The sequence below is a fragment of the Choloepus didactylus genome, chromosome 10, assembly GCF_015220235.1.
Source record: "Choloepus didactylus isolate mChoDid1 chromosome 10, mChoDid1.pri, whole genome shotgun sequence".
NCBI classification, from domain to species: Eukaryota; Metazoa; Chordata; class Mammalia; order Pilosa; family Megalonychidae; genus Choloepus; species Choloepus didactylus.
The window spans coordinates 94435171-94455820 of record NC_051316.1 but is presented as its reverse complement, the minus strand read 5'-3'; the positions used below and the strand labels follow the sequence as shown (position 1 = coordinate 94455820).

At 45.2% G+C, this 20650-nt stretch overlaps 2 protein-coding genes across 12 annotated transcripts in view; one reads left to right on the top strand and one right to left on the bottom strand.

Moving 5' to 3' along the window:
• Nucleotides 1-20650, top strand: part of RALGPS1 (Ral GEF with PH domain and SH3 binding motif 1) — a 427751-nt gene that overhangs the window by 259968 nt on the left and 147133 nt on the right. The window lies entirely within an intron of this gene.
• ANGPTL2 (angiopoietin like 2) overlaps nt 10897-20650 on the bottom strand; it is a 33091-nt gene continuing 23337 nt past the window's right edge. The window contains exons 3-5 of the mRNA XM_037798277.1: nt 16501-16694; nt 14999-15269; nt 10897-12406 (exon numbers count right to left, since the gene is read on the bottom strand). Of these exons, the coding sequence (XP_037654205.1) occupies nt 12207-12406; nt 14999-15269; nt 16501-16694 (665 nt within the window). The 3' untranslated portion in view covers nt 10897-12206. The remainder of the gene's footprint in view (nt 12407-14998; nt 15270-16500; nt 16695-20650) is intronic.

The following is a 20650-nucleotide window of genomic DNA, read 5'->3' as shown; positions in this document are numbered from 1 at the left end:
TCATGCCTTTGAATGTGGGCTGGACATACTGACTTGGTTCTTACAAACAGAATATGACAGAAATAATGGGATGTAACCTCTGAGAATAGAGTATGAAAACACCATGACTTCTTGTATTGAGTGCTCACGTTCTCTCTTTCGGATTGTTTATCCTGGGGGAACCCAGTGGCCATATTGTGTGGCATTCCTATGGAGAGGCCCATGTGGCAAAGGATTGAGGCCTGCCAACAACCACCTGAATGAGCTTCGAAGCATATTCTGCCTAAGCTGAGCCTTCAGTGATACCACAATCTCAGCCAGCAGCTGGACTGCAGTCTCTTGAGAGACCTTGAGCCAAAGGTACCCAGCTAAGACAGGCTCAGATTCCTGATTCACAGAAACTGTGAGATAATAAATGTTGCTTTTGTATACTGCTCAGTTAGGGGGTAATTTGTCACATAAGATTGGATAACTAATACATTGCACAACCTTTATTACAACCCTACATTTATTACTTTGTTGCCAAATCTGTATTGGGACAGAAATCAGCCATAAAACTGAACACAGGAAAGACTAAGATTTCTCTCTAGGGCAACAGGAAGTGCTGATCCCTCTGAGAAGCCAATTCTGAGGGGACAGAATCCTAAAGGATAAAGTGGGTGGTTGCAGCTTTGAGAGGCAGTGAGTCCTGCCGGCTTTTTAAGGAAGAAAGGTGCTATGGCTGAGCTGACTAGGACCTGAGAAGGGCCCAGAAGGTTACCCTGGGAAAGGCTGTGGTCCCCTAAGAGAGTATACGTGGGGCCCTAGAGTGGTGTGTTGAGGCCTTCAGAGGTTCAAGAATGCCTGCTCATAAGAAACACGGAAATCTCCATTTTTGCAGCCATCCAGAAGGCTATGCTCAGCAGTGACATTCAACACCCATTCATTTTTTTTGAAAACTTTTTTAAGTTACAAAAGTAACACATTGTTGTAAAAATCATTAACAGTAAAAAAAAGTATATAAGTACAAAGTGAAAATCCCCCTCTCCTTCCCCTATTCCCCAGAAGTAACCACTGTTAATAGTTGCTGTGTATCTTTCCAGAAATTTTTACCTGCTGTTCTAGTTTGCTAATGCTGCAGAATGCAAAACACCAGAGATGGATAGGCTTTTATAAAACGGGGGTTTATTTCGCTACACAGTTACAGTCTTAAGGCCACAAAGCGTCCGAGGTAACACCTCAGCAATCGGGTACCTTCACTGGAGGATGGCCAATGGCATCCGGAAAACCTCTGCTAGCTAGGAAAGCAGCTGGCGTCCACTCCAAAGCTCTGGCCTCAAAATGGCTTTCTCCCAGGACGTTCCTCTCTAGCAAGCTTGCTCCTCTTCAAAACATCACTCCCAGCTGCACTCAGTTCCCTCTCTTTGAGTCAGCTCATTTATATAGCTCCACCGATCAAGGCCCACCCTGAATGGGCGGGGCCATGCCTCCATGGGAACAGCTCATCAAAATCATCACCCACAGCTGGGTGGGGCACATTCCAAGCAAATCTAACCATCACCAAAGCTGCCCCACAAGATTACAAAGATAATGGCATTTAGGGGACACAATACATTCAAACCGGCACACCTACTTATATGTTATGTGTGTGTGTATGTGTAATATTGTGCTTTTTAACCAAAATGGAACATTTTATATATTTTTAAATAAATGAATTGTATTTACTTAGAAGCATTCAGAATGTCAACAAAACAGCTGCAACTTTTTTTTTTTTTTTTGCAATTACAGCGTGGTATTCAGTTAACAGCATGACAATTATTTCAGATAAGCTGCATCAGAGACAACTGAAGATAAAAAAAAAAACACAAAAAACCTACCATCCCCATATATAACTAATTTGTGCTGTGTACCAAAAAGAACCTGCTTTAAATTTCCATGCCAATTTACAACCCCCATACTATACCAGGCAAGGTTAGTGGCTATTATTGGGAAGACCACCAAGGCAGAGCTATCTAAAGACACATTCGTTAGTGTGTTAACTATTAAAAAAAAAAAAAAAAAAAAAAAACTGTACAGTTTAAAAGCAAATCCTACGCAGTCTTACATTTCAATTTTTTTCTTTGGAAGGACTGAGTTATGTACAGGGGGATGGTCTTGTTTGCTAAAGTTGCTGGAATGCAGAATACCAGAAATGGGTTGGCTCTTATAAAACATGTTTATTAGATTACAAATTTAAGGTTCTAAGGCCATAAAGCTGTCCAAACTAAAACATCAACAAGAGGAAACCTTCACTGAAGAAAGGCCAAAGGCATCTAGGGTTCCTCTGTCAGGTGGGAAGGCACATGGCAATGTCTGCCCATCCTTCTCTCCCAGGCTCCGGTTCAAAGTGGCTTTTTCCAAAATGTCTCAGGGCTTCTGTCTTAGCTTCTGTGGGTCCTTCTGTCTAAGCATCTGGGGGTCCTCTCTTAGCTTCTCTGGGGCAAATTCCGGATTTCATCTCTTAGCTTCTCTCCTAGTTCTGGTTTCAGTGGCTGTCTCCAAAATATCTCTGGGCATTTTCCCTCTTAAGCTTCTCTTCAAAATGTCTCTGTCTTTTAGCCTGTCACAGAGGATGCCAGTAAACTAATTAAGACCCACCTTGAATGAGTAGGGTCATACCTCCATGGAAATAATCTAATCAGAGGGTCCTACCCACAATTGGGTGGGTCACATCTCCATGGAAACAACCTAATCAAAAGGTCCCACCCACAATAGGTCTGCACCTACAAGATTGAATTAAAGGAACATAGATTTTGTGTGGTTCATAATAGATTGAAACCAGCATGGGTGGTTAAATGCTTTATTAGAGAAGGGAAAAAAAAAAAAAATGCACTAGAACCAACTTATTCATCATCATCATCTTCTTCATCTTTGTTCTCCTCCTCATCTTCCTCATCTTCTTCATCTTCCTCCTCCTCTTTTTTGCTTTTCTCAGCCTTGATGACTCCTTTTTTTGCTGCATCAGGTTTTCCTTTAGGCCAGTATGCAGCAATATTCTTTTCATATTTCACCTTTAGCTTAGCAACCCTCTTTTCATAAGGCTGCTTGTCATCTGCAATGGTGTTATTCCACATATTGCAAAGCCTCCCAGTTTCTTTGCAACATCACCAATGGATAGGCCAAGATGTTCACCTTTGATTTTTGGGCAGTACTCAGAACAAAACAAGAAAAAGGCTGAAGGAGGCCTCTTGGATGCATTGGGATCCTTGAACTTCTTTTTTGTTTCCCCTTTAGGAAGGATATAGGTTTTCATTTCTTTCTTAATAGGCCTTGTCCATCTCGGCCATGCCTTCAAATTTTCCTTTCTCTTTAGCAGACATGGTCTTCCACCTCCTGAGCACGTCTTAGAAAACTCTGAAAAGTGGACTGAAGCATCCAGGTGTTTTTTGTTTTGCTCCTCCTGGCAAGTTGGACGAAGAATGCATGTGATGACATTTTGCCTCTCAGCTTCTTAGGGTCCCCTTTGCCCGTGTCTAGTTATGTTTTGTCCTCAAGGCACAGTTGCCCAGAATCTGCCCAGCTTGCACTTGCCCTGGCACTGTCTCTATAGAGTTCAGTGTACTGCAGTGGTGTATGCATATTATTTTGCACCTTTTCTCCCCCACATAAATGTTATAGACATCATTCAACAGAAGTCATTTCCAATGACTCTGCGGTATCTTGTTGCCTGGATGTGTGCTGATTTTTTTTTTTTAGCTAGGTCCCAACTGATGAACATTTAAGTTGTTTGTTTTCTCTTTTTATAGATAATGCAGTGGGGAGCATCTTATAAATCAATCTTTATTCACCTGTGAGAGTGTTTCAGAAACAATGATTTCTAGAAGTTGAATTGTTAGGGCAAAGACTACTTGCAATTTTGTTTTTGATCAATACTGCTGGAATGCCCCCGAAAAGGTTGCAGTTACACTTCCACCAAAAGAGGATGAGAGTGCCTGCTTTCTCCAGTCTCACCAACACTAGCTATTTTTTATTAATGCTAAACTGATGGGTAAAAAATAGTATCTTGTCTTAATATGCATTTCTTTACCCATCAATTCTTTGTGCTCTTGACAAAGAAGCTGTTTTTCTACTTTAAATACATGTTCCTTGGGTTCTTCTGGGCCCTGGATTAGGCAGCCAGGTCTTCAGACCTCCCACCCAACTGATCAGCTGCCCTATGCCCTAGTCCATGCTTCCTGAATATGTGTCCTTAACCCCTTTCCCTGTGTCCCCAGCACATCCTTGAGCTGCCCTGAGAAATGAAGAAAGGCTGCCTGGATGTTGTTTTCCTTGGGAGAGGACGCTGACCTAAATCCTACATGCCTGGTCTTGGTCAGCAGTCAGCTCTGAAGAGGCTACGTGCTTCTTCTAATTGTTTCTCTTCTTTGAGATGACTATGGTGTGGGCCGCTGTCATCACATGACATTAGATACCCTTCCTGGCTCTGCTAAGGATCAGGGCAAATTTGGCCTGTGCACCCTTGCCCAAGGAGCCCTCTCCTCCTATTGTGAGATGTCTTGTCATTTTCAGGAGGGTATACGTGGTACAGCAAGAAGGATAGGAAAACCCATTGGCCAGCCCACAGAGCCATTGCTATCATGACCATCCAGGCAGGGCATGGGACAGCCAGTTGGCCCACCCACCTGGGAGGTGCCACATATGGAAGTACTTTGGGAAGGCTGCACAGATGGTAACATTTATTTGTGTCTGGGTCTTCATGTGTGAGCTGAGCTGGTCCAGGATGCCCCAGGTCAGGAGAGACAAGAGTACTTGAATGTCTTGGTGATGTTTGTTACCAACACATTGTGTCCACAAGGGGCAGAATCCCAGAGGGCCAGTTCAGGCCTGACTCTGAGCTGAGAGAGAGATTATGCTAAGCAAGCCCCAGATCTGGAACCATGGAGTTGGGAGATGGGTCAGCACAACAGGGACCCAGTTACCAGACAATGCAGTTCAGGGCTTGGACCTGGTAGAATTGGTACATGAAGTGACAGTGAGACCAGCCATAAGTGGGACACTGAGTGCCAACGTGTGGGGCTTAATCTTTAGTTTGTAATACAGGTAACTCTCCCCCACTTTGGAAAGAGGAGAAAGGCAAGGTCCAGCAGCTTTAGCCCCTGGCAAAAGGTTGGAAGCCCCAGGAAGCTGTGAAATATTCACTATCACTCCCCTCCTCCCCCATTATTCTGTGCCCACTGCTTTGAGATAAATTGGACAAACAGCCCAAGACTTGCCTCCTGACATCTGGGGACCTATTTTCCATCCAGCTGCTTCTGTACAAGGTGAGGCTGCTGGCCACATCACATACTGCTTCTTTGGGAAGGAGGCTCCATGCCACCATGATTCTCATAAGTATTACTGAGTGATGATAGGGTGAAATGGGAAACTTAGTGGTTTCATTTCATCCTTGGTACAGTGATGTAATGCTGTAGTGTCAGGAGCTCAGGAGTACAGGCTTTAGTTCAAATTCTGAGTGTCCCAAGCTGTATGTTTTTGGGAAAATCACTTACATCTCTGAACCTCAGTTTTCTATTATGTCAAAGAGAGGATAATTAAAGAACCCACTCCATCAGATTGTTGTGAAAATTTAGAGACATGCATGTGCAGTTCTTAGTATGGTGCCTGGCACGTGGAAAGTACTGCATAGATGTTAGATGGTGTTAGTGTTATCCAGAGCAAAATGCAGCTAAGAAGAATGAGTGAGAGCCCAAGCCTCCAGCAGCAGGGACCTTGTTGCCTTCTATATCCAGAGAGGCTTTTGAGAAATGAGCATACCCAGGAAGGGCAATAAGAGGTCCATCTAGGCATAGCCAGGTATCATGTTGAGTGACCCAGCTGGGTCTGAAGGTTTGGATATACTTTATGGGATAGGGGAGGGGTCAGCAGGAGAGGAGCTGGGGAATAGGACCCAATCTAATGAGTAATGGGATGGAATCCATCTAGTTAGCAAAATATCGTCCTGTAAAAGAGATGTAGACACAGCCTCGTGAGCCCTACTTCTCTATGAACCTGGGAACTTGCTACCGTATCTCCCACAGTGTTATACCCCAGCAGAAGTGTACATTCCACCCAGCTTTGCTCTCAGTCCATAGCAGATAGGATTGTGCTTGGTGCCCAACCCACGTTGGGCCAACTGGGTCCTCTGCCCAGGGAGTTAGCATTGGAATGTAGAGGTGCTTGTAAGTCTTTTCTGGCACTCAGACCAGGAAGATATGTGAGCTTGCAAACTATAGAGTAACTGTCTTGTGCCAGGTACCTGGAAAAGCAGAGAGAACATTTTGCAGATGGATGTACAATTTTTGCAGATGAGAGACCCTGCAGAAAAGGGGGCAAAAAAGGGAAGAGAAAGGGAGAGAAGCTGAGAAAGTTTCTGCCTTGCTTCTTGAAGGCTTTCCAGGCATTTTTTGGTTCTTGGCCCTCATGAGGCCCAGCCTGCCTTTCTGCCCATGGATGCCAGGAGATACCTCGTGTCCTCATATAACCAGCTTACTAAATGAGCTGGACTCAATCAGGTTTAAGAAGAAACCAATTTTATTTTTCCCCCCACTCTCCTTTCAGGTCTACTCTGTGGAGTAGTTCTTTTCCTAATCAAGACTGAAAATTTAGTAGGTCCTGTACTCTCTCTGTTTTCAGGCATTAACAAGCCCACTCCATTGTAACAGTCCTGTAGTTCCAGACCTGTTCAATATGGTAATCAGAAGTCTGGCCTGGGCTTATCCATGTAATGCCTGACCAGACTTAGAAACCTGAAGTGGGGCAGGACTCATAGTCAACTCTTCACCAGATCGCAGTCAGTTCCACTTCTTCTCTGACCTGGTCTTAGTATGGTGCCTGGCACTTGGAATGTACCACATAGATGATAGGTGATATTAGTATTATCCAGAGCAAAATACAGCTAAGAAGAATGAATCAGCACCCAAGGCTCCAGCAGCAGGGACCTTGAGAAAGAAAAATAAGGGGTAAAAGACTGGTCTTATATGACTGGTTTAGTCATAATCTGGAGCTTGGAGCCAAAGGACACATGTGCTGTCTCTCCCTCTTCACCGTTGCTTCAGAATTTCCCTTCCGGGCATCCCATCCCTTGATGGGATAATGCATCTCCTGCAGCTGACCACTTATGACTCCTTCCTTGACTCTAAGGCTTCCCACACAGCTCCCACCACTGACACCATAGGAGGGCCCGGGGCCCCTCCAGGCAGCCCTTTGGCCCTTAGGAAACCTGTGTCCCTATTCCTCCTCCCTCTCCATCAGTGGGTGTGTTATTTGCTTCCAGCAAATCCCATTTCTTGTTGCTCTTCTGCCTCTAGCCTGTAGACTTGAGGTGTGTCAGGCAATAGTGCTCATTCTTGCCCATGCCAGGCTCTTGGAATATTCTCTTGGAATGGTTCCTTGAAGTCCACCTCACTTGACTTAAGATGAGGAGGAACACCCCACCTCCCTATCGTGGGACTAGGAGGTGGGAGGATGGGCACATATCCTAGGGAAAACTCATCTTCTCCCACTCCCCACCCCAGTTTCTTTGCCATCCATGTCTTACACAGGCTGCATGTGGGAAATCAACTGATGCTGTAGAACCTATTTGGGACCATCCCTTTTGTGTGGGTAGTCCTCACCTTGCTTTAGCATGTGGAATACTTGGCAGCTATTCTTTAGTCCTTAGCCTTTGGATTCTCAGGTAAAACAAAGGCAAAGAGAGTCCCTTTTAACAATTGAATACACTTAAAATATCCCCTTTTTGTTTAAGTTAGTTGTCTGGGTTTCTCTTACCATAATCCTGGAGTCTTGAGAAGACTGTATGAAGCAGATGGGGTGGGGTTGGGAGATCAGGGAGGACCCCTTAAGCTCCTAGAGTGTTCGTGGTTTATGAGCATTGTAGACTCCCATTACCATTTTCAGAAATTTAAGGGTTTGTCCTGCTCAAATCAGTAAGATTTGGGAGAGGGCATCCTGTTCAGTGTCACCTACTTGGTGTCTCAATCAGTCTTCCTGCCGTGTTCCCACACAAGCCCGGTAGGTGGTACCCTCCAGTAACCAAGGTACTGGCTCAAACTGGAATCTGGGAGTTTGGCTGGGTCAGGAGAAAGTCTGGGCTTCACTTGTTTCTGGGTCTGCAGATGCACCCACCATGGATTCCTTAGTAAAAGTATGACTCCTATGACTGTAGGCCTTAAGAGGTCACTAGCTGGGATAGGGAGAGGAGAAGGAATATTGATCTGGGTTGCCCAGATCCCAGATCCTGATTGGTCACGTTTATTGGTGGGTGGAGTGACTCACTTGGGCATCAAAGCCTGGTGCACTAGAGCAGAGCTTTCCTTTCTCCCCAGTCTCTGAAACCCCAGGTTGTGGTTTGAACAAGACTCAGGTTTGGGTGTTGGGGTGGGGACTAGGAGAAACAGCTGGTGTCATGGCTTCCTTTCATCTTGATCCCAACTAGTTTAGAAAAAGGATTGTTCCACGTTTTCCAGCACAGCTTGCCAGAACTCCCTGCTTTGGGGTTTGGACGCAAGACCAGTGAACAATAAGGTAGTACCTTGTTCTGTACATCTCACACACTTTGGTCTAGGTATATGGGGAGAGGTGGCTATGGTCTGAGGCAAGATTGAGATAGTCCCATTAAATAGCATCCAGATTCTACTGTGAACCCCAAAACTGTGGGACAAAAAAAGATAACTCCTACTTAGTGCCTGACATCCAGCACCTTCTGGATTATCTCCTGCCTGGGATTTTTACCAGCAGTCTGACTGTAAGTCTCATTTTCTCTCCTCTATGAAGTGAGAATAGTAATCCCTCCTTCACAGGGCTGCTGTGAAGGTTATGTAAGAAAATGTAAGTCCAGTTCTAGGTGCATAGTAGACTTTGATAAACATCAGTCTCTCCCTAGCAACACTAGAAATACCTCTCATATGGCAGCATTGCTTAGTCATTATAAAGAGGGATTGCTAGGTCCAAGGATATAAATGCATTTTAAGTTGTTACACATATTGCCAAATTACTCTTCAAAACTATTGAATCAATTTATACTTCTGTACATAGGGCACGAGTACATATTTCTCCATTCCTTTGTCAACAAGGAGATTAGCATTTTTTTCATTTTTGCCATTCTGATGGGCAACACATGATGGTTTATCCTTGGTTTAATACATCTCTCTGGTTATTACTGAGGTTGGGCATCTTTTCTTATTCATTGGCCATGTATGAGGCTTCTAATGTGTTTATGTATTTTGCCAAGTATTCTATCACAGTGTTTGTATCTTCTTATTGAAAGAGTTTTTGGTACAGCGTGAACATAAATTCTGTACTTGCTGTATATGTAGCAACTATTTTTCTCTTGTTTGTCATTTGTTTTCAATCTTGGTGTTTCGGTTTTCTAAAGCTGCCAAAATGCAATATACTGGAAATGGATTGACTTTTACAATGGGGGTTTATTAGTTCACAAATTTACAGTTCTCGGGCCATGGAAATGTCCTAGTTAAGTCATCAACAGAATGATACCTTCTCTGAAGAAAGGCTTATGGCATCCGGGGTTCCTCTGTCACATGGCTGGCTCTGCTGGCCCTTCTCTCTAGGGTTTAGCTCCTGGTTTCCGTGGCTTTCTCCAAAATATCTCTGGGCTTCTGTCCTAGCTTCTCTTTTCGCTTTTCCCAGGGGCATACTCTGGATTACATATTTTAGCTTCTCTCCAAAATGTCTTTCTCAGCTTCTCTGAGCTCTCTCTCTCTGTGAGCTTACTTAAAGGACTTCAGTCAAGGATTAAGACGCACCTTGAATTGGGTGAGTCACATCTCCATTGAAAACAACCTAATTAAAAGTTCCCACCCACAATAGATTTGCCCCCACAAGATTGGATTAAAAGAACATGGCTTTTCTGGGGTACATAATGGATTCAGACCAGCACACTGGTTATGTTTTATTTTGTTTTTTGGAGGACAGAAAATTTGGGGTTTTCCTAAGTCTTTTCTGGTTTTGGGGTTTGCCGTCACGCCTGGAAATACCTTCCTGACCCACAGATTTGTTTTACAGGAAGACATTTCTGGCAGCTAATGTGAAGTTAGAGTGGAATAAGGGAGATGGAGGCATAAGGTACCTAGTGGGGAGCCTACTGCAGAAGTTGAGGGCAGAAGAGATGGGAGCCTACATTAAGTTAGGGAAGAGGACTTGGTGTGGAGGGTGGATTAGCCTTGGATAGCGGAAGAGAGCAATCCTTGTTTTCAACCTAACAATTGAGTAGATAGTGCCATTTGGCAAAATGGGGAGTTCAGGAGGAGAAACAAACCTGGAAGGAAGGTTTCTCAGGTGTTGACAATATTGCCTGCAAGGTACTTCCAGGACATTCAGTAGCAATGTTCAGGTCACAGCCGGAGGTAAAGATGTGGAACTCTAGAGAGCCATCTCAGCCTGAGGAACTGTAGTAGGACTCCTGGGGGTATAGGTGAAAACCAAAGATAAGGAGAATGGTTTGTAATTTAAATTATTTTGGTGGGTATCCCTGGGGCTGAATTTCTTCCTGGTTTTACTTAAGGAAGCTCTAATATAGGAGGCCTCAGGAAGGCATTCTAAAATAATAACACACGGTATAGACACATCCAAATAGCAGTAAGGCTTTTATTGCAGATTTGTGTCATTACAAAGATAATCTGGGAATATATTAAAAAAAAAAAAAAAAAACCCTCCCTTTTATATACACAAAACATGCTACATGGTACACTTTGTGAGAAATGCTGAGGTAATAGGCACACACCAAGACGTGGACAGTACCAAATTGTCCAAATCTCGCACACCCCTGACCCATGTGCCCACCGGGGAGGGTCTCACTTCCTTGACTCATCCTCTTGCCCCCTTAGCAACAGTCCCTGTCATGCAGACTCTGACAATCAGCCACATACTGCAAGGGGCACCAACCCAGGGGCCTGGTGGCTTCTGATTGTTCAGTAACTCACGAGAAGTGGCCAGTTCTCATTTTCGGTGGCTTCTGTTTTCCAGGGAAGTGTAGTTTGGGGATGAGATGCTGACTCTCAAGTTGGCTGAGAGCATGGGACCTTTGATATGTAGCCATTTGGGGGTCCCGACATATCTCTTAAATTGAATACCTCCTGGGCAAGGTAGGTTATTATTTCTGTGAAGGTTAAAATGACATGTAGGCTAAAGTGTGATTGGCAAATACAAAACTGTGAATACATTATCTATATGGCTGGTGGTTAGCTTTGCGGCCTGACCTCCCCTTTCCTGACCAGAAACCTGGAGCCTGGACTGTTTCCCACTCAGAGGCTGAGGAGTCTTGTCTGGAAAGAAAGCATGGTACAACAGAAGAGATAAGGAATAGGTAGGCAAGGACCAGAGGAGGGGCAGGAAAGGTGCCTTGAACTGCAGTGAGCAGCCAGTGGCTGATGCACAGAAAACACTTAATGAATGGCTGTTGAATGAATGGATAAGTGGATGGATGGAGGGAGGGAGGGAGGGAAGAGGGAGGAAGGGATGGATGGAGGGATGGAAGGATGAAGAGATGAATAGATGGTGGAAAAGTCCTGAGAATGGGAAAATTATAAAAATGGAAAGGTAAATTTTGAAATTTGGTTAGGTGCTAAAGGGGTTTTTAAGAGAGAAATAGTATTATAGACACTCCTGGAAGAATCCAGGCATAGAGATGCCAAGGATTATTCTTTGAATTGGGGCTACAGAGTCTATAATCTAATCTGTGACTCAAGTAATACAACATGAATGAAATGCTTTTCTCCTAAAAAGCAAAGTGTTGGTAACAGCTTTGATATCTGAGAATTGAATATATGTGTATTTAGGTATATATGGCAAATTTATATATGTATCTAGATATGTGAGATATATATCTAAATACATATATATTTAGGTCTGTGTCTACTTATGTATATTTACATAAGGGCACAAGGTAGGCTCATACACATGTAGGTTATGAAGGTATTTTACAGTAATGTTTTTATTGTAGGAATTTAATTTATTTAAAGAAAGGGTTGTCTGCAGTCCTGTCCTGTCCTGGAAACAAAAGGGCTGTCTGGTGTGAAGAAAAGTAGTAAGGACAAAGAATACTGTATCAATTCAGTTCCATTATTTGCTGCAGTGACTTCAGAAACCAGAATCCAGCACCCCAGTCCTCCTAGCCATAAGATGGATTGACGAAGAGTTGGTTTTTTGTCCTGGGGCCAATATGGCTGAGGAAGGCTCTTGGCAATGGCCATGAGATGTCAGGAGGAGGAGCTGGCTTAGTGGAAGGTGTTGGGGTTGGGCCGGATCATCATCACCACTTTCTTGAGCGAGTAGGAGCCTCCTCGGAACTCAGCCCAGTAGACTCCGTCCTGGTAGCGGCTCCGGTAATGGCCCCCACGGTACCAGACGCCATTGAGGTTGGAGTGAGCACAGGCATTATACCACCAGCCTCCCTTCTGGTAGTGGGCACAGTTTCCTGCAGGAGAGAAGGAGTGAGAAGCTCTCTAGGAGGAGGCAGTTTACCCATTTGTACTTTTTGCTTGGAGACTACAGCAATATCCTTTCTGGGAGGCATTTGGAGTATATAAGCTTGAAAGATGAACCAATCCCAGGGAGTGGTTAAAGGCCAGGCTTTAGACCTGTTCAGGTCTGTTTCTGAGTCTGAATTTTGTAACTAACTAGCTCTGTGATCTTGGGCAAGTCACTTAACCTCTCCAAGCCATTTATTCTCATCTGTAAAATGAGGGAAAATAATACCTGCTACAGAGGACTACTATGAGACTTAAACAAGGGCACACAGCTAAGCACATAGCCAAGGCCTGGTACATAGGAAGCATCTGGGGAGGACTCCACACCACAGGTTTTAATAGAATGAAAACAACCTGAGGTCAGTGGGGGAGAGGGAAAAAAATACTTTTTCTTGGGAACTTTTAAGAGTTGAAATTGTTGGATCAAGAGTGTTTCTTTGTAGAATGACAAAGAACACATTTGATGAAATGTTCCTCTCCCTCCCCCTGTATTCCATCCACATAATTTTTTTAAAATTTCACAAAAGAAAGAGATTTCCATAAAATTCTTGGCACTACTATATCATGCTGAATTCTGCTGCCAAGGACAAGCAGTTCAGAACAACAATAAAAAGTATGGGCAAGGTACAAGCAGGCATGCAGGACACTGTACTTCACAGGAAGAAAGAAGAGACACCACTGTCTGTTTGGGCTGCTTTTAGTTAAGGGGGGGAGGGTGCAGTTGCCCAGTTTCCTGACCCAGGGGAAGGGCTGCTTCAGTCAGGCTTGGGAGTTGAGGGTGCATTGGCCGGATGGAGCAGATGGCATGCTCCAGTCGAGGCCTTGGGATGGGGTGAGAAGGGAGCAGGCAGGCAGAGGTAGAAAGCTGAAGGAGAGACTCAGCACCAGGCACCCCCAGAGCACCAGGCAGCTCATGTTTTCCCAGAGCTTTTCTGGGGCTCCTTCTGTACCATGACTTGAGGCCATCAGGACCAGCAGCAGTGTTGGAGTTGGAGAGCAGGGAGAGCCATCAAGCATACCACAGTCAGCCTCCTGTTTGCCAGTGGGGTTCCTTCCTAAGCGAGCCTGGCCCTGTGAAGTGGCCTCTGCCCACACATTTTCAGGAAAAAGGAATTCACTTCCTCACCATCCACTGGTGTTACTGCTGTAATTACAGGACAGTCTTCTCCCTGCTCCCCATGATAGCCCTCAAGACATGCTGTAGCAGCCCCTGTGTCCCCAGAGTCTGACCAGCTTTGAGGGGTCATTTTCCTGCCCTGCTTTTCTGGAAGCCTTGTTATCGCTGGCTTAAGAAGATGCTGTTTCAGAGGAAGGGCCTGCTCCCTGATAGGGGCCCCTTCAAACAGGAGCGGTTCAGTGCCTAGTTAGTGGGTAGGGCTGTCTGCATGGGGTAGGCACAGGTAGGTTGTGTCCCATCTGCCCCCAATGTTGTGAGAACTATTGCTAGAGTGTGGCTCTCTTGGGGACTTGGAGTGAACCCCCACTCCCACCCAGTGTGTAATCAGCAAGTCTTGCCTAAAATGCAGGCCATTTCTGGGACAGTCCCCTCAAAGGGGAAGGAGTAGCCTTCAGACCAGAACTACCTGGGAAGCTGGGGAGGAGGGTCTGTGTTCACTCATGAGAACAGACCCAGCCCTGGCCCAGAGGTGGAGTCAACAATCTGAGGGTGCCAGCCTCAAAGAGGAGCCAGGCCTGACAGACTACACCAACCCATAGGACCCAGAGACCCTTTATCAAGAAATTGGGTGTGGGGCCTTGGGGGTCTGATGTCTGTTTTCAGGGCCAGACTGTATAATTTTCTGTTTTCTTCCTTGTTTTGTATTTAATAAAGTCTCCTTAATAACCTTAATAAAGATCTGGCTTTGAGGCATGTGATCTTGGGCAAATCACTTCATCTCTCTTAATAGATGAATCACCCAGCTTCCTCTTAATAGCTTCCTTAGAGTGTTGCATTAGCATAACCTGCTAATAAGAGTAACCATAAAGAGAGCCACTTGTACTGAGCCCTTACTATCTGCCAAGTCCCAGACAAAGCACCTTAGGGTATGTTCTCTCTAACCTTACCACCCTGCAGGTAAGGTATTGTCCTTATTTCCAGATAAGGAAACCAAGGCCTGGAGAGATTAAGCAGCATGCCTAAGGACACAAAGCTAGTAGGAGGTGGGGCCAGCATTGGAACCTAGGCTGTATGGCCTAAAGCCCATGGAGATGTGTAGCCCTGATGCCAGGCACCTCACAGACAGAGGGTGGTGTGAGTGCATGAACCAGAACAAAGTCTGGCTTGACCCATAGCAGCCCTCGTTCCCCTACCCTCTTTTGTAAATGCCTTTATGGAGGGAATCTGTGTCCCCAGAGGCCAGTGTGGTGGTGGTAGAGGGCAGAGGAAGGGACATCTAGGGGTTGGGAACAGGGTTGGAAGACTTGGTCTAGCTGCCCACTACCCTGGAATCTTTCTGTTCCCAAGATCTGTGTCAAGAACTCTGGCTTTGGTTGACCTCTTTTCCTTGCCCCATACCTGGGTGAGACCCCACTGGTCCTACCTGTGTAGACATCATGGTCTCTGTCCAGGGTGGTGAACTGCTTGCCGTTGTGCCAGGTGAAAGAGTCACCAGCATTTCCATTGTAGCGCCCCAGTCGCAGCTTGTAATACTCGCTCTCTGACTCCAGGCGGAAGCTGGCGTATTCTGCAAAGACCTTGCGGCCAGACCAGTCCTCCATGGTCACCAGCAGTTTGTAGTTGCCTTGGTTCGTCAGCCAGTAAATGTTCTCCAGGCCCAGCCAGTACTCACCGTCGATGTTCCCAAACCCTTGCTGGGGAAAACCCGGGAGAGCATTAGTGTGTAATCTGCAATGCCCATACCCAGCAGGACCCAGCTGTCAATGCTTAGCCCTGGGTAGAGGGTCCAGGGAAACAAGTAGAGCATAAAGCTCGTCAAGCAGACCTGGAATCACATCTTCTCCCCCACTTGTTAGCTATGTGACTTGATGAGTCATTTCACCTTTCTGAGCCTCAGTCATGCATTCATTAAAAAGTATTTAGAGTGCCTGCTCTGTGCTAGGCATTATGCAAACCTCAGATTCCTCACGTAATATGGGGATGCTACATTACCTTCCCTACAGGAAGTTTTTTACGCATTAGAATGTGGAAAGGGAAGAAGAAAGGATCTAGGACTGAGCCTTTAGGATCCTCTGAATTAGCAGGTGGAGGAGAAAGAGAAGAAAGCAAAGGACAGAGGCTGGTCAGGAGGTGGGTTGGGAGGCAGCCAGGATAGAAAGAAACCCAGGAAGGGGGACATGAAATAGCCAGGTGCTCAAGGCATCATGGCTAAAGGCAGTTCATGGGTTTCGGTATCAGAGGCCTGAGCTCCAGTCACTGCTTTGCCTCTTCCTTTCTGTGCAACCCTGAGCAAGTTACTTCACCTTTTCATCTGTAAATTGGGTTAGCAATAGTATTTCTCTCATAAGGTTGATGTGAAATTAAATGAAGTATTGAACAAAAAGCATTTAGAGTGCCTGGCACATGGGAGATGCTCAGGATAAGCATTTCAATTCCCTGGGAACTGGGGATCCCAGAGAATGACCCCTAGAATTAGGACCTACATGTTACTGAAGTTCCTTGTACAGGTCTTTGGGGAATTCTCTCAGGGCTTGGGAGCCTTCAGACTTGCCCCTTCTGGGCTGTGAGCAGAGGTCTTCCCCTGTAGAAATCCCAGCTGGGAATAAGGTGCTCCCTACAACTGGCCTGGAGTGAGGGGCTACCCCACACCATCATTTCTAAACTCCTACCCCATCCAGTGGAACTTATATGGACTCTACTCCTAACTTGTCCTCCTGCAGTGGTTGCCAGTGGCAGGCAGGGAAGGAGCTGGTCCTCACCATCCCTGGTGGGTTTGCAAAAATGGCCCTGTTAGTTTTTACCATTTGGGACTACATAGGTCCGCATGCACCTTCCCTCCAAGTGGCTCTTTCTCTGGTTATCAGCTTTCTCTTTGGTTGGTCAGTCATTTAGGGGGCAGCACAGACAGACCTTGCTGGTTCTCACCTTATATGTCTCCCAGTTCCTGAAGAAATTGACTGAGCCATCCAGGCGCCTTTGGATGACAGTCCAGCCTCCAGGGTCTTGTCTCTGGTCACACCACACCTGCATGAGACGGTTGGTGTTCTCTGGCTTCACGAGGTAGATGGAGCTGGTGTCATGGCCATCCTCCAGGGCCTGCAGACAGTCTCTCCAAGGGCCTGGTAACACAGATATGCACACATGATCGGCTTCTCTGTCACCCACCATCTGCCCAACCCCCCACCGAGTCACTTTCTCTCCCACTCCTCTCCCCTGTCTGCACCCCAAACAGGCATAATCTCCAGCAGGGCTCTAGCTGGGAGCCATAGGCCTATAGTTTGAGGGGACAAGTTTTTGTTTTACAGATTTGAAGGATATTGTGGTGTAACAACAAGAGACTTGTAATAGGGGTCTGTATGCCTGGACTCCAAGCCCACTTTTGCCCGTGACTCCCTCACTGTGTAACTTTGGGCAAACTTCATTGCTTCTCCTAACTCTCAGTTTCCCTTGTTTGTTGCATGGAGATCATACTTGTCTCATATGAGGGTTGTAAGGATAACTGAGATCATTTGTGTGGAGGTTGCTAGAGTGAATTTAAAAAAATAGTTGGTTATATTGGCAAAAAGATACGTGTGCCTAAAAAATGTAGCAGTATTAATCAGCATCGTTCATGTAGGCTGAGTTCAGGCACTGACTGGTTTTGCTGAAGCCATTGAGACATTGGGGTTTACAAGCTGTGCTCTTCTGAGTATTGCAGGCTGTGTTTGGTTGGCACACCTCAGTTTTGATTCCACATTTTCCTTTCCAGGGGGAGCACTCCTGGAAACAGCAGTTTTTAGTAAATGAGCTTCCACAGAGCCACAGGGGCCCAGGAGGTCTCCAGAATTTAGCTCTGTAGCCAAAAATCCTATTTCTAGGATTCAGACACTGGTCTCCAAACATCTTTTAGGGGATCAAGTTCCCTTTCAGCTCAGTCTGTGTTTTCCAAAGGATGCTTGCCGAAGGGCAGATGCTCAGAGCTCACACATTCAGATGTTGCTGTTCTCTAGGCAAGTCTGTGAACTTAAGGATGAAGCAATAGGGCATGTCCCAATCCATGGCTCTCTTCTGAAACTGAGACCAGGTGGGTTCTGTGCTTTTTCTGTGACTTCACGGCAGTTTAGGTAGCTTGGGCAGAGGGAATGGGCATAGCTGGGGGTCTGAATACCTCTCCCCCTACGGTTTCATCGTGTGTTCAGATGTTAGTCACAAGAAGGTACAAACTTGAGTCACCAAAGGCCAAACAAACTGGGTTCTCCCTCTAACTTTAAAGAGAAACCTTCAGAAGTCTTCCAGACCATTCATCTACATTAAAATAAATAAAATCGTTACTCATTGCTTCAACTTCTCTTCAAAATCTTCCTCAAACCAAGAAGGGTTAAGATCAAAGGTGCTGAGGAAATCCAGTCTTGTTCTTTCTGTTAATTTGTATGTTTATTCAACAACTAGTCATTGAGTCCCAGTCCCTGGCAGACGCTGTGCTGCCGTGGAAGCCCAGGATGTGGTAGGGCTGCTCTGCTGCCAAGCGAGGGAGCAGCTAACCTCACCTGCTTCCTCTCAATTCAAATTCCCTGTGGAATCCTGTCCTGTCCCTTTCAGGGGAGGGGGGATGGGGGGGTAAGGGTCAGGGATATCCATACAAGGTGTCAGGTGTTCTCATCTTTTCCTGTTTAGCTCAAACTTTTCAAATTCCTTCCTGACTGGTGGTTGGGCTCTACTAGTCTACATGTGATGGTTAAACAGGAAAGACTTGGGTTTTTGGTCTTTGTTAGACATCTCAGGTGGACTTTTCTTGAGGCCTTACAGCCATGTTTGGGTATCCCCACCTAGAATCTTATGGGAGAGCAGGAGCTGTTTTGCTCACCCCTCTCTCCCCAGTGCCCAATATGACACGGAGAAGAGGAGTTGGTTTATGTGCCTACCACTGTTAGATAACCCAGGATGCTCCTCCTTTCATCCTCCAGAGAGGATAGCAGATGCAACACAGGCAGCTTCATTGCATCGTACTACTTCCTGTTCTCAGCCCCACTCAGCATCCACCTTGGGCAAGGGGAAGCCAGATCTCCAGAAAGACCATTCATGAAGGAGAAAAAGGTGTTGGTTGTATTCGGTCCACAGCCCCAGGGACCAAGGAAGAGAATGGGAGCCTGTCCCCGACAGCTGGAGCAGGGCGTACCAGTGGGCGTGGGAGGCCTGCCAGCTCTTTAATGAGTCAGAAACACAGGAGAGGACATTTGATGCGAACGCTGGTGATAGAAGATCTGGCAGAAGTCTGCAAATTAATGCCCACGGAAAATAAGCAGCCAGACCTCTTAACTATGGAGCCACTATGGGGCTTCTTGTGGAATTATCAGATGTAAAGGCTGACTTTGAATACTGTATCATGTAGGGAGAAACTTTGGAGGCCACTGGGAGAGTGGTAGGTCGGTCTCTTGGCTCCCAGCCTGAACTGCATTTGTGAGTGCAGTTGATGGTTTCAGCTTTACCTTTGATATTTCTTCATAGGGCTCTTCTTAAAAGCTAAGCATTTGAAAATGTTTTGGGGTCACTGGTCCTTTTGAGAATATGGGGAAAGCTCTAAACCATCAATTCAGGAAAATGCACTGTCTCACAAAATTTTGCCTAAAACTTAAGAAGAAAAATGGCCCTTCAAATCCCAGGCCATGAACCCCTAAGAGAGTCCTGAGTGGAGTAACAGTGGTAACATTACTAATATAATAATAAGAGCCAGCACTTACAGGACACTTCCTGTGGGCCAAGCCCTGTTTATTAGCACACCTGATCCTCCCGACACTTCTACAAGGTAAGTAGTAGTATTCCCCTTTTACAGATGAGGAAATTGGAGTGTGAAAAGATTAAAGGCAGATCCAGTAACTGAACCCAGGTAGTGTGGGTTGTCTCTAAAGACTGTAAAGCCATCTTCCTTTTCTCCAACCAATGAGAACTTAAGGGTAGGGGCCCAGACTGACTCATTTCTCTGCCCCGGGACTATTATTAATCTTTGCCAATCAGTCAGGTTAAAAAAATAAAATTTTACAGTTCTTCTTTATCAAGGTTTTATACCTTTTTTATTTTTATGATGATTTCTTTTTCTTCTTCCGTGTTTACCTTTTGGTATCCTTTGCCCAGTTTTCTATTTTTGTGTCTTACTTTTTATTTTTTTAAGGCAAATCTGGCAGTTCTTTCCTTTAAGGCTTTTTGGTATGGCATGTTTTCTAGAATCATGAACTAGGTATGAAATAGTACAGAAGTGTTTAGTATTCTCTGTGGTCACAGAAATGCCTCCATTATGTCCCCTGTGCCCTGCACTTTGCATGACACTCAGGACCCATTAGCTTTCACCAAAAGCCACATTTCCAAAAGCAGTTTTCCTTCAGAAACCCTTAGTAGAGCTCTAACAAACTTCCAGCATTCAAACACATTTCCCTTTCTTACATTAAAGGCATTAGTGGCAAAGGTCAGAAACTTAAATTAGTCAAAAAAAATAATTGGAATCAAAAAATTGGCAGCAGTAACATTATCAAGTAGCAAAAAATGGCAGCAGTAAAATACAGTACCATTAAAATGGCTGAATCAAAATATTCTACTTTGATGTGAAATCTATAACTGTTATATATAAATAATGCCATTGTGTAGGGCCAGATGAGATATCTGACTTTGATTAAAGAATCTGTGGTTGAGGAAGTATGGGACTGGGGAAGGGACCCCAAACATTAAGTCAGGAGCTCTCAGCTCAAATCTTAGAGGCATCACCTTCAGGGTGACCTTCAGGCCAGTTACTCATTGTACCTCAATTTCTTCTTCTGTAGAAAAAAAAAGCTTATTTATGAGGCTCTCACCAACACAAGAGCATGGAGACTGACCAGAGCAGATGCTGAGTGAAGGTGATCTATTTTCTTGCTTTGATAGATAAAAGCTGACAGTTTTGAAGTTGTCTACTTCCTTCTCCCACACACACACAAAACTAATTACTTTATTTGCTGAAATTGTTACTATATTTGCTTTTGAATTTCCAAGATTAACTGCAAATTATTTACTAATAGATGTTTTCCACAAAGGCATATTTTAAGCCAGAACTTCAGTGGAAAAGGCACAA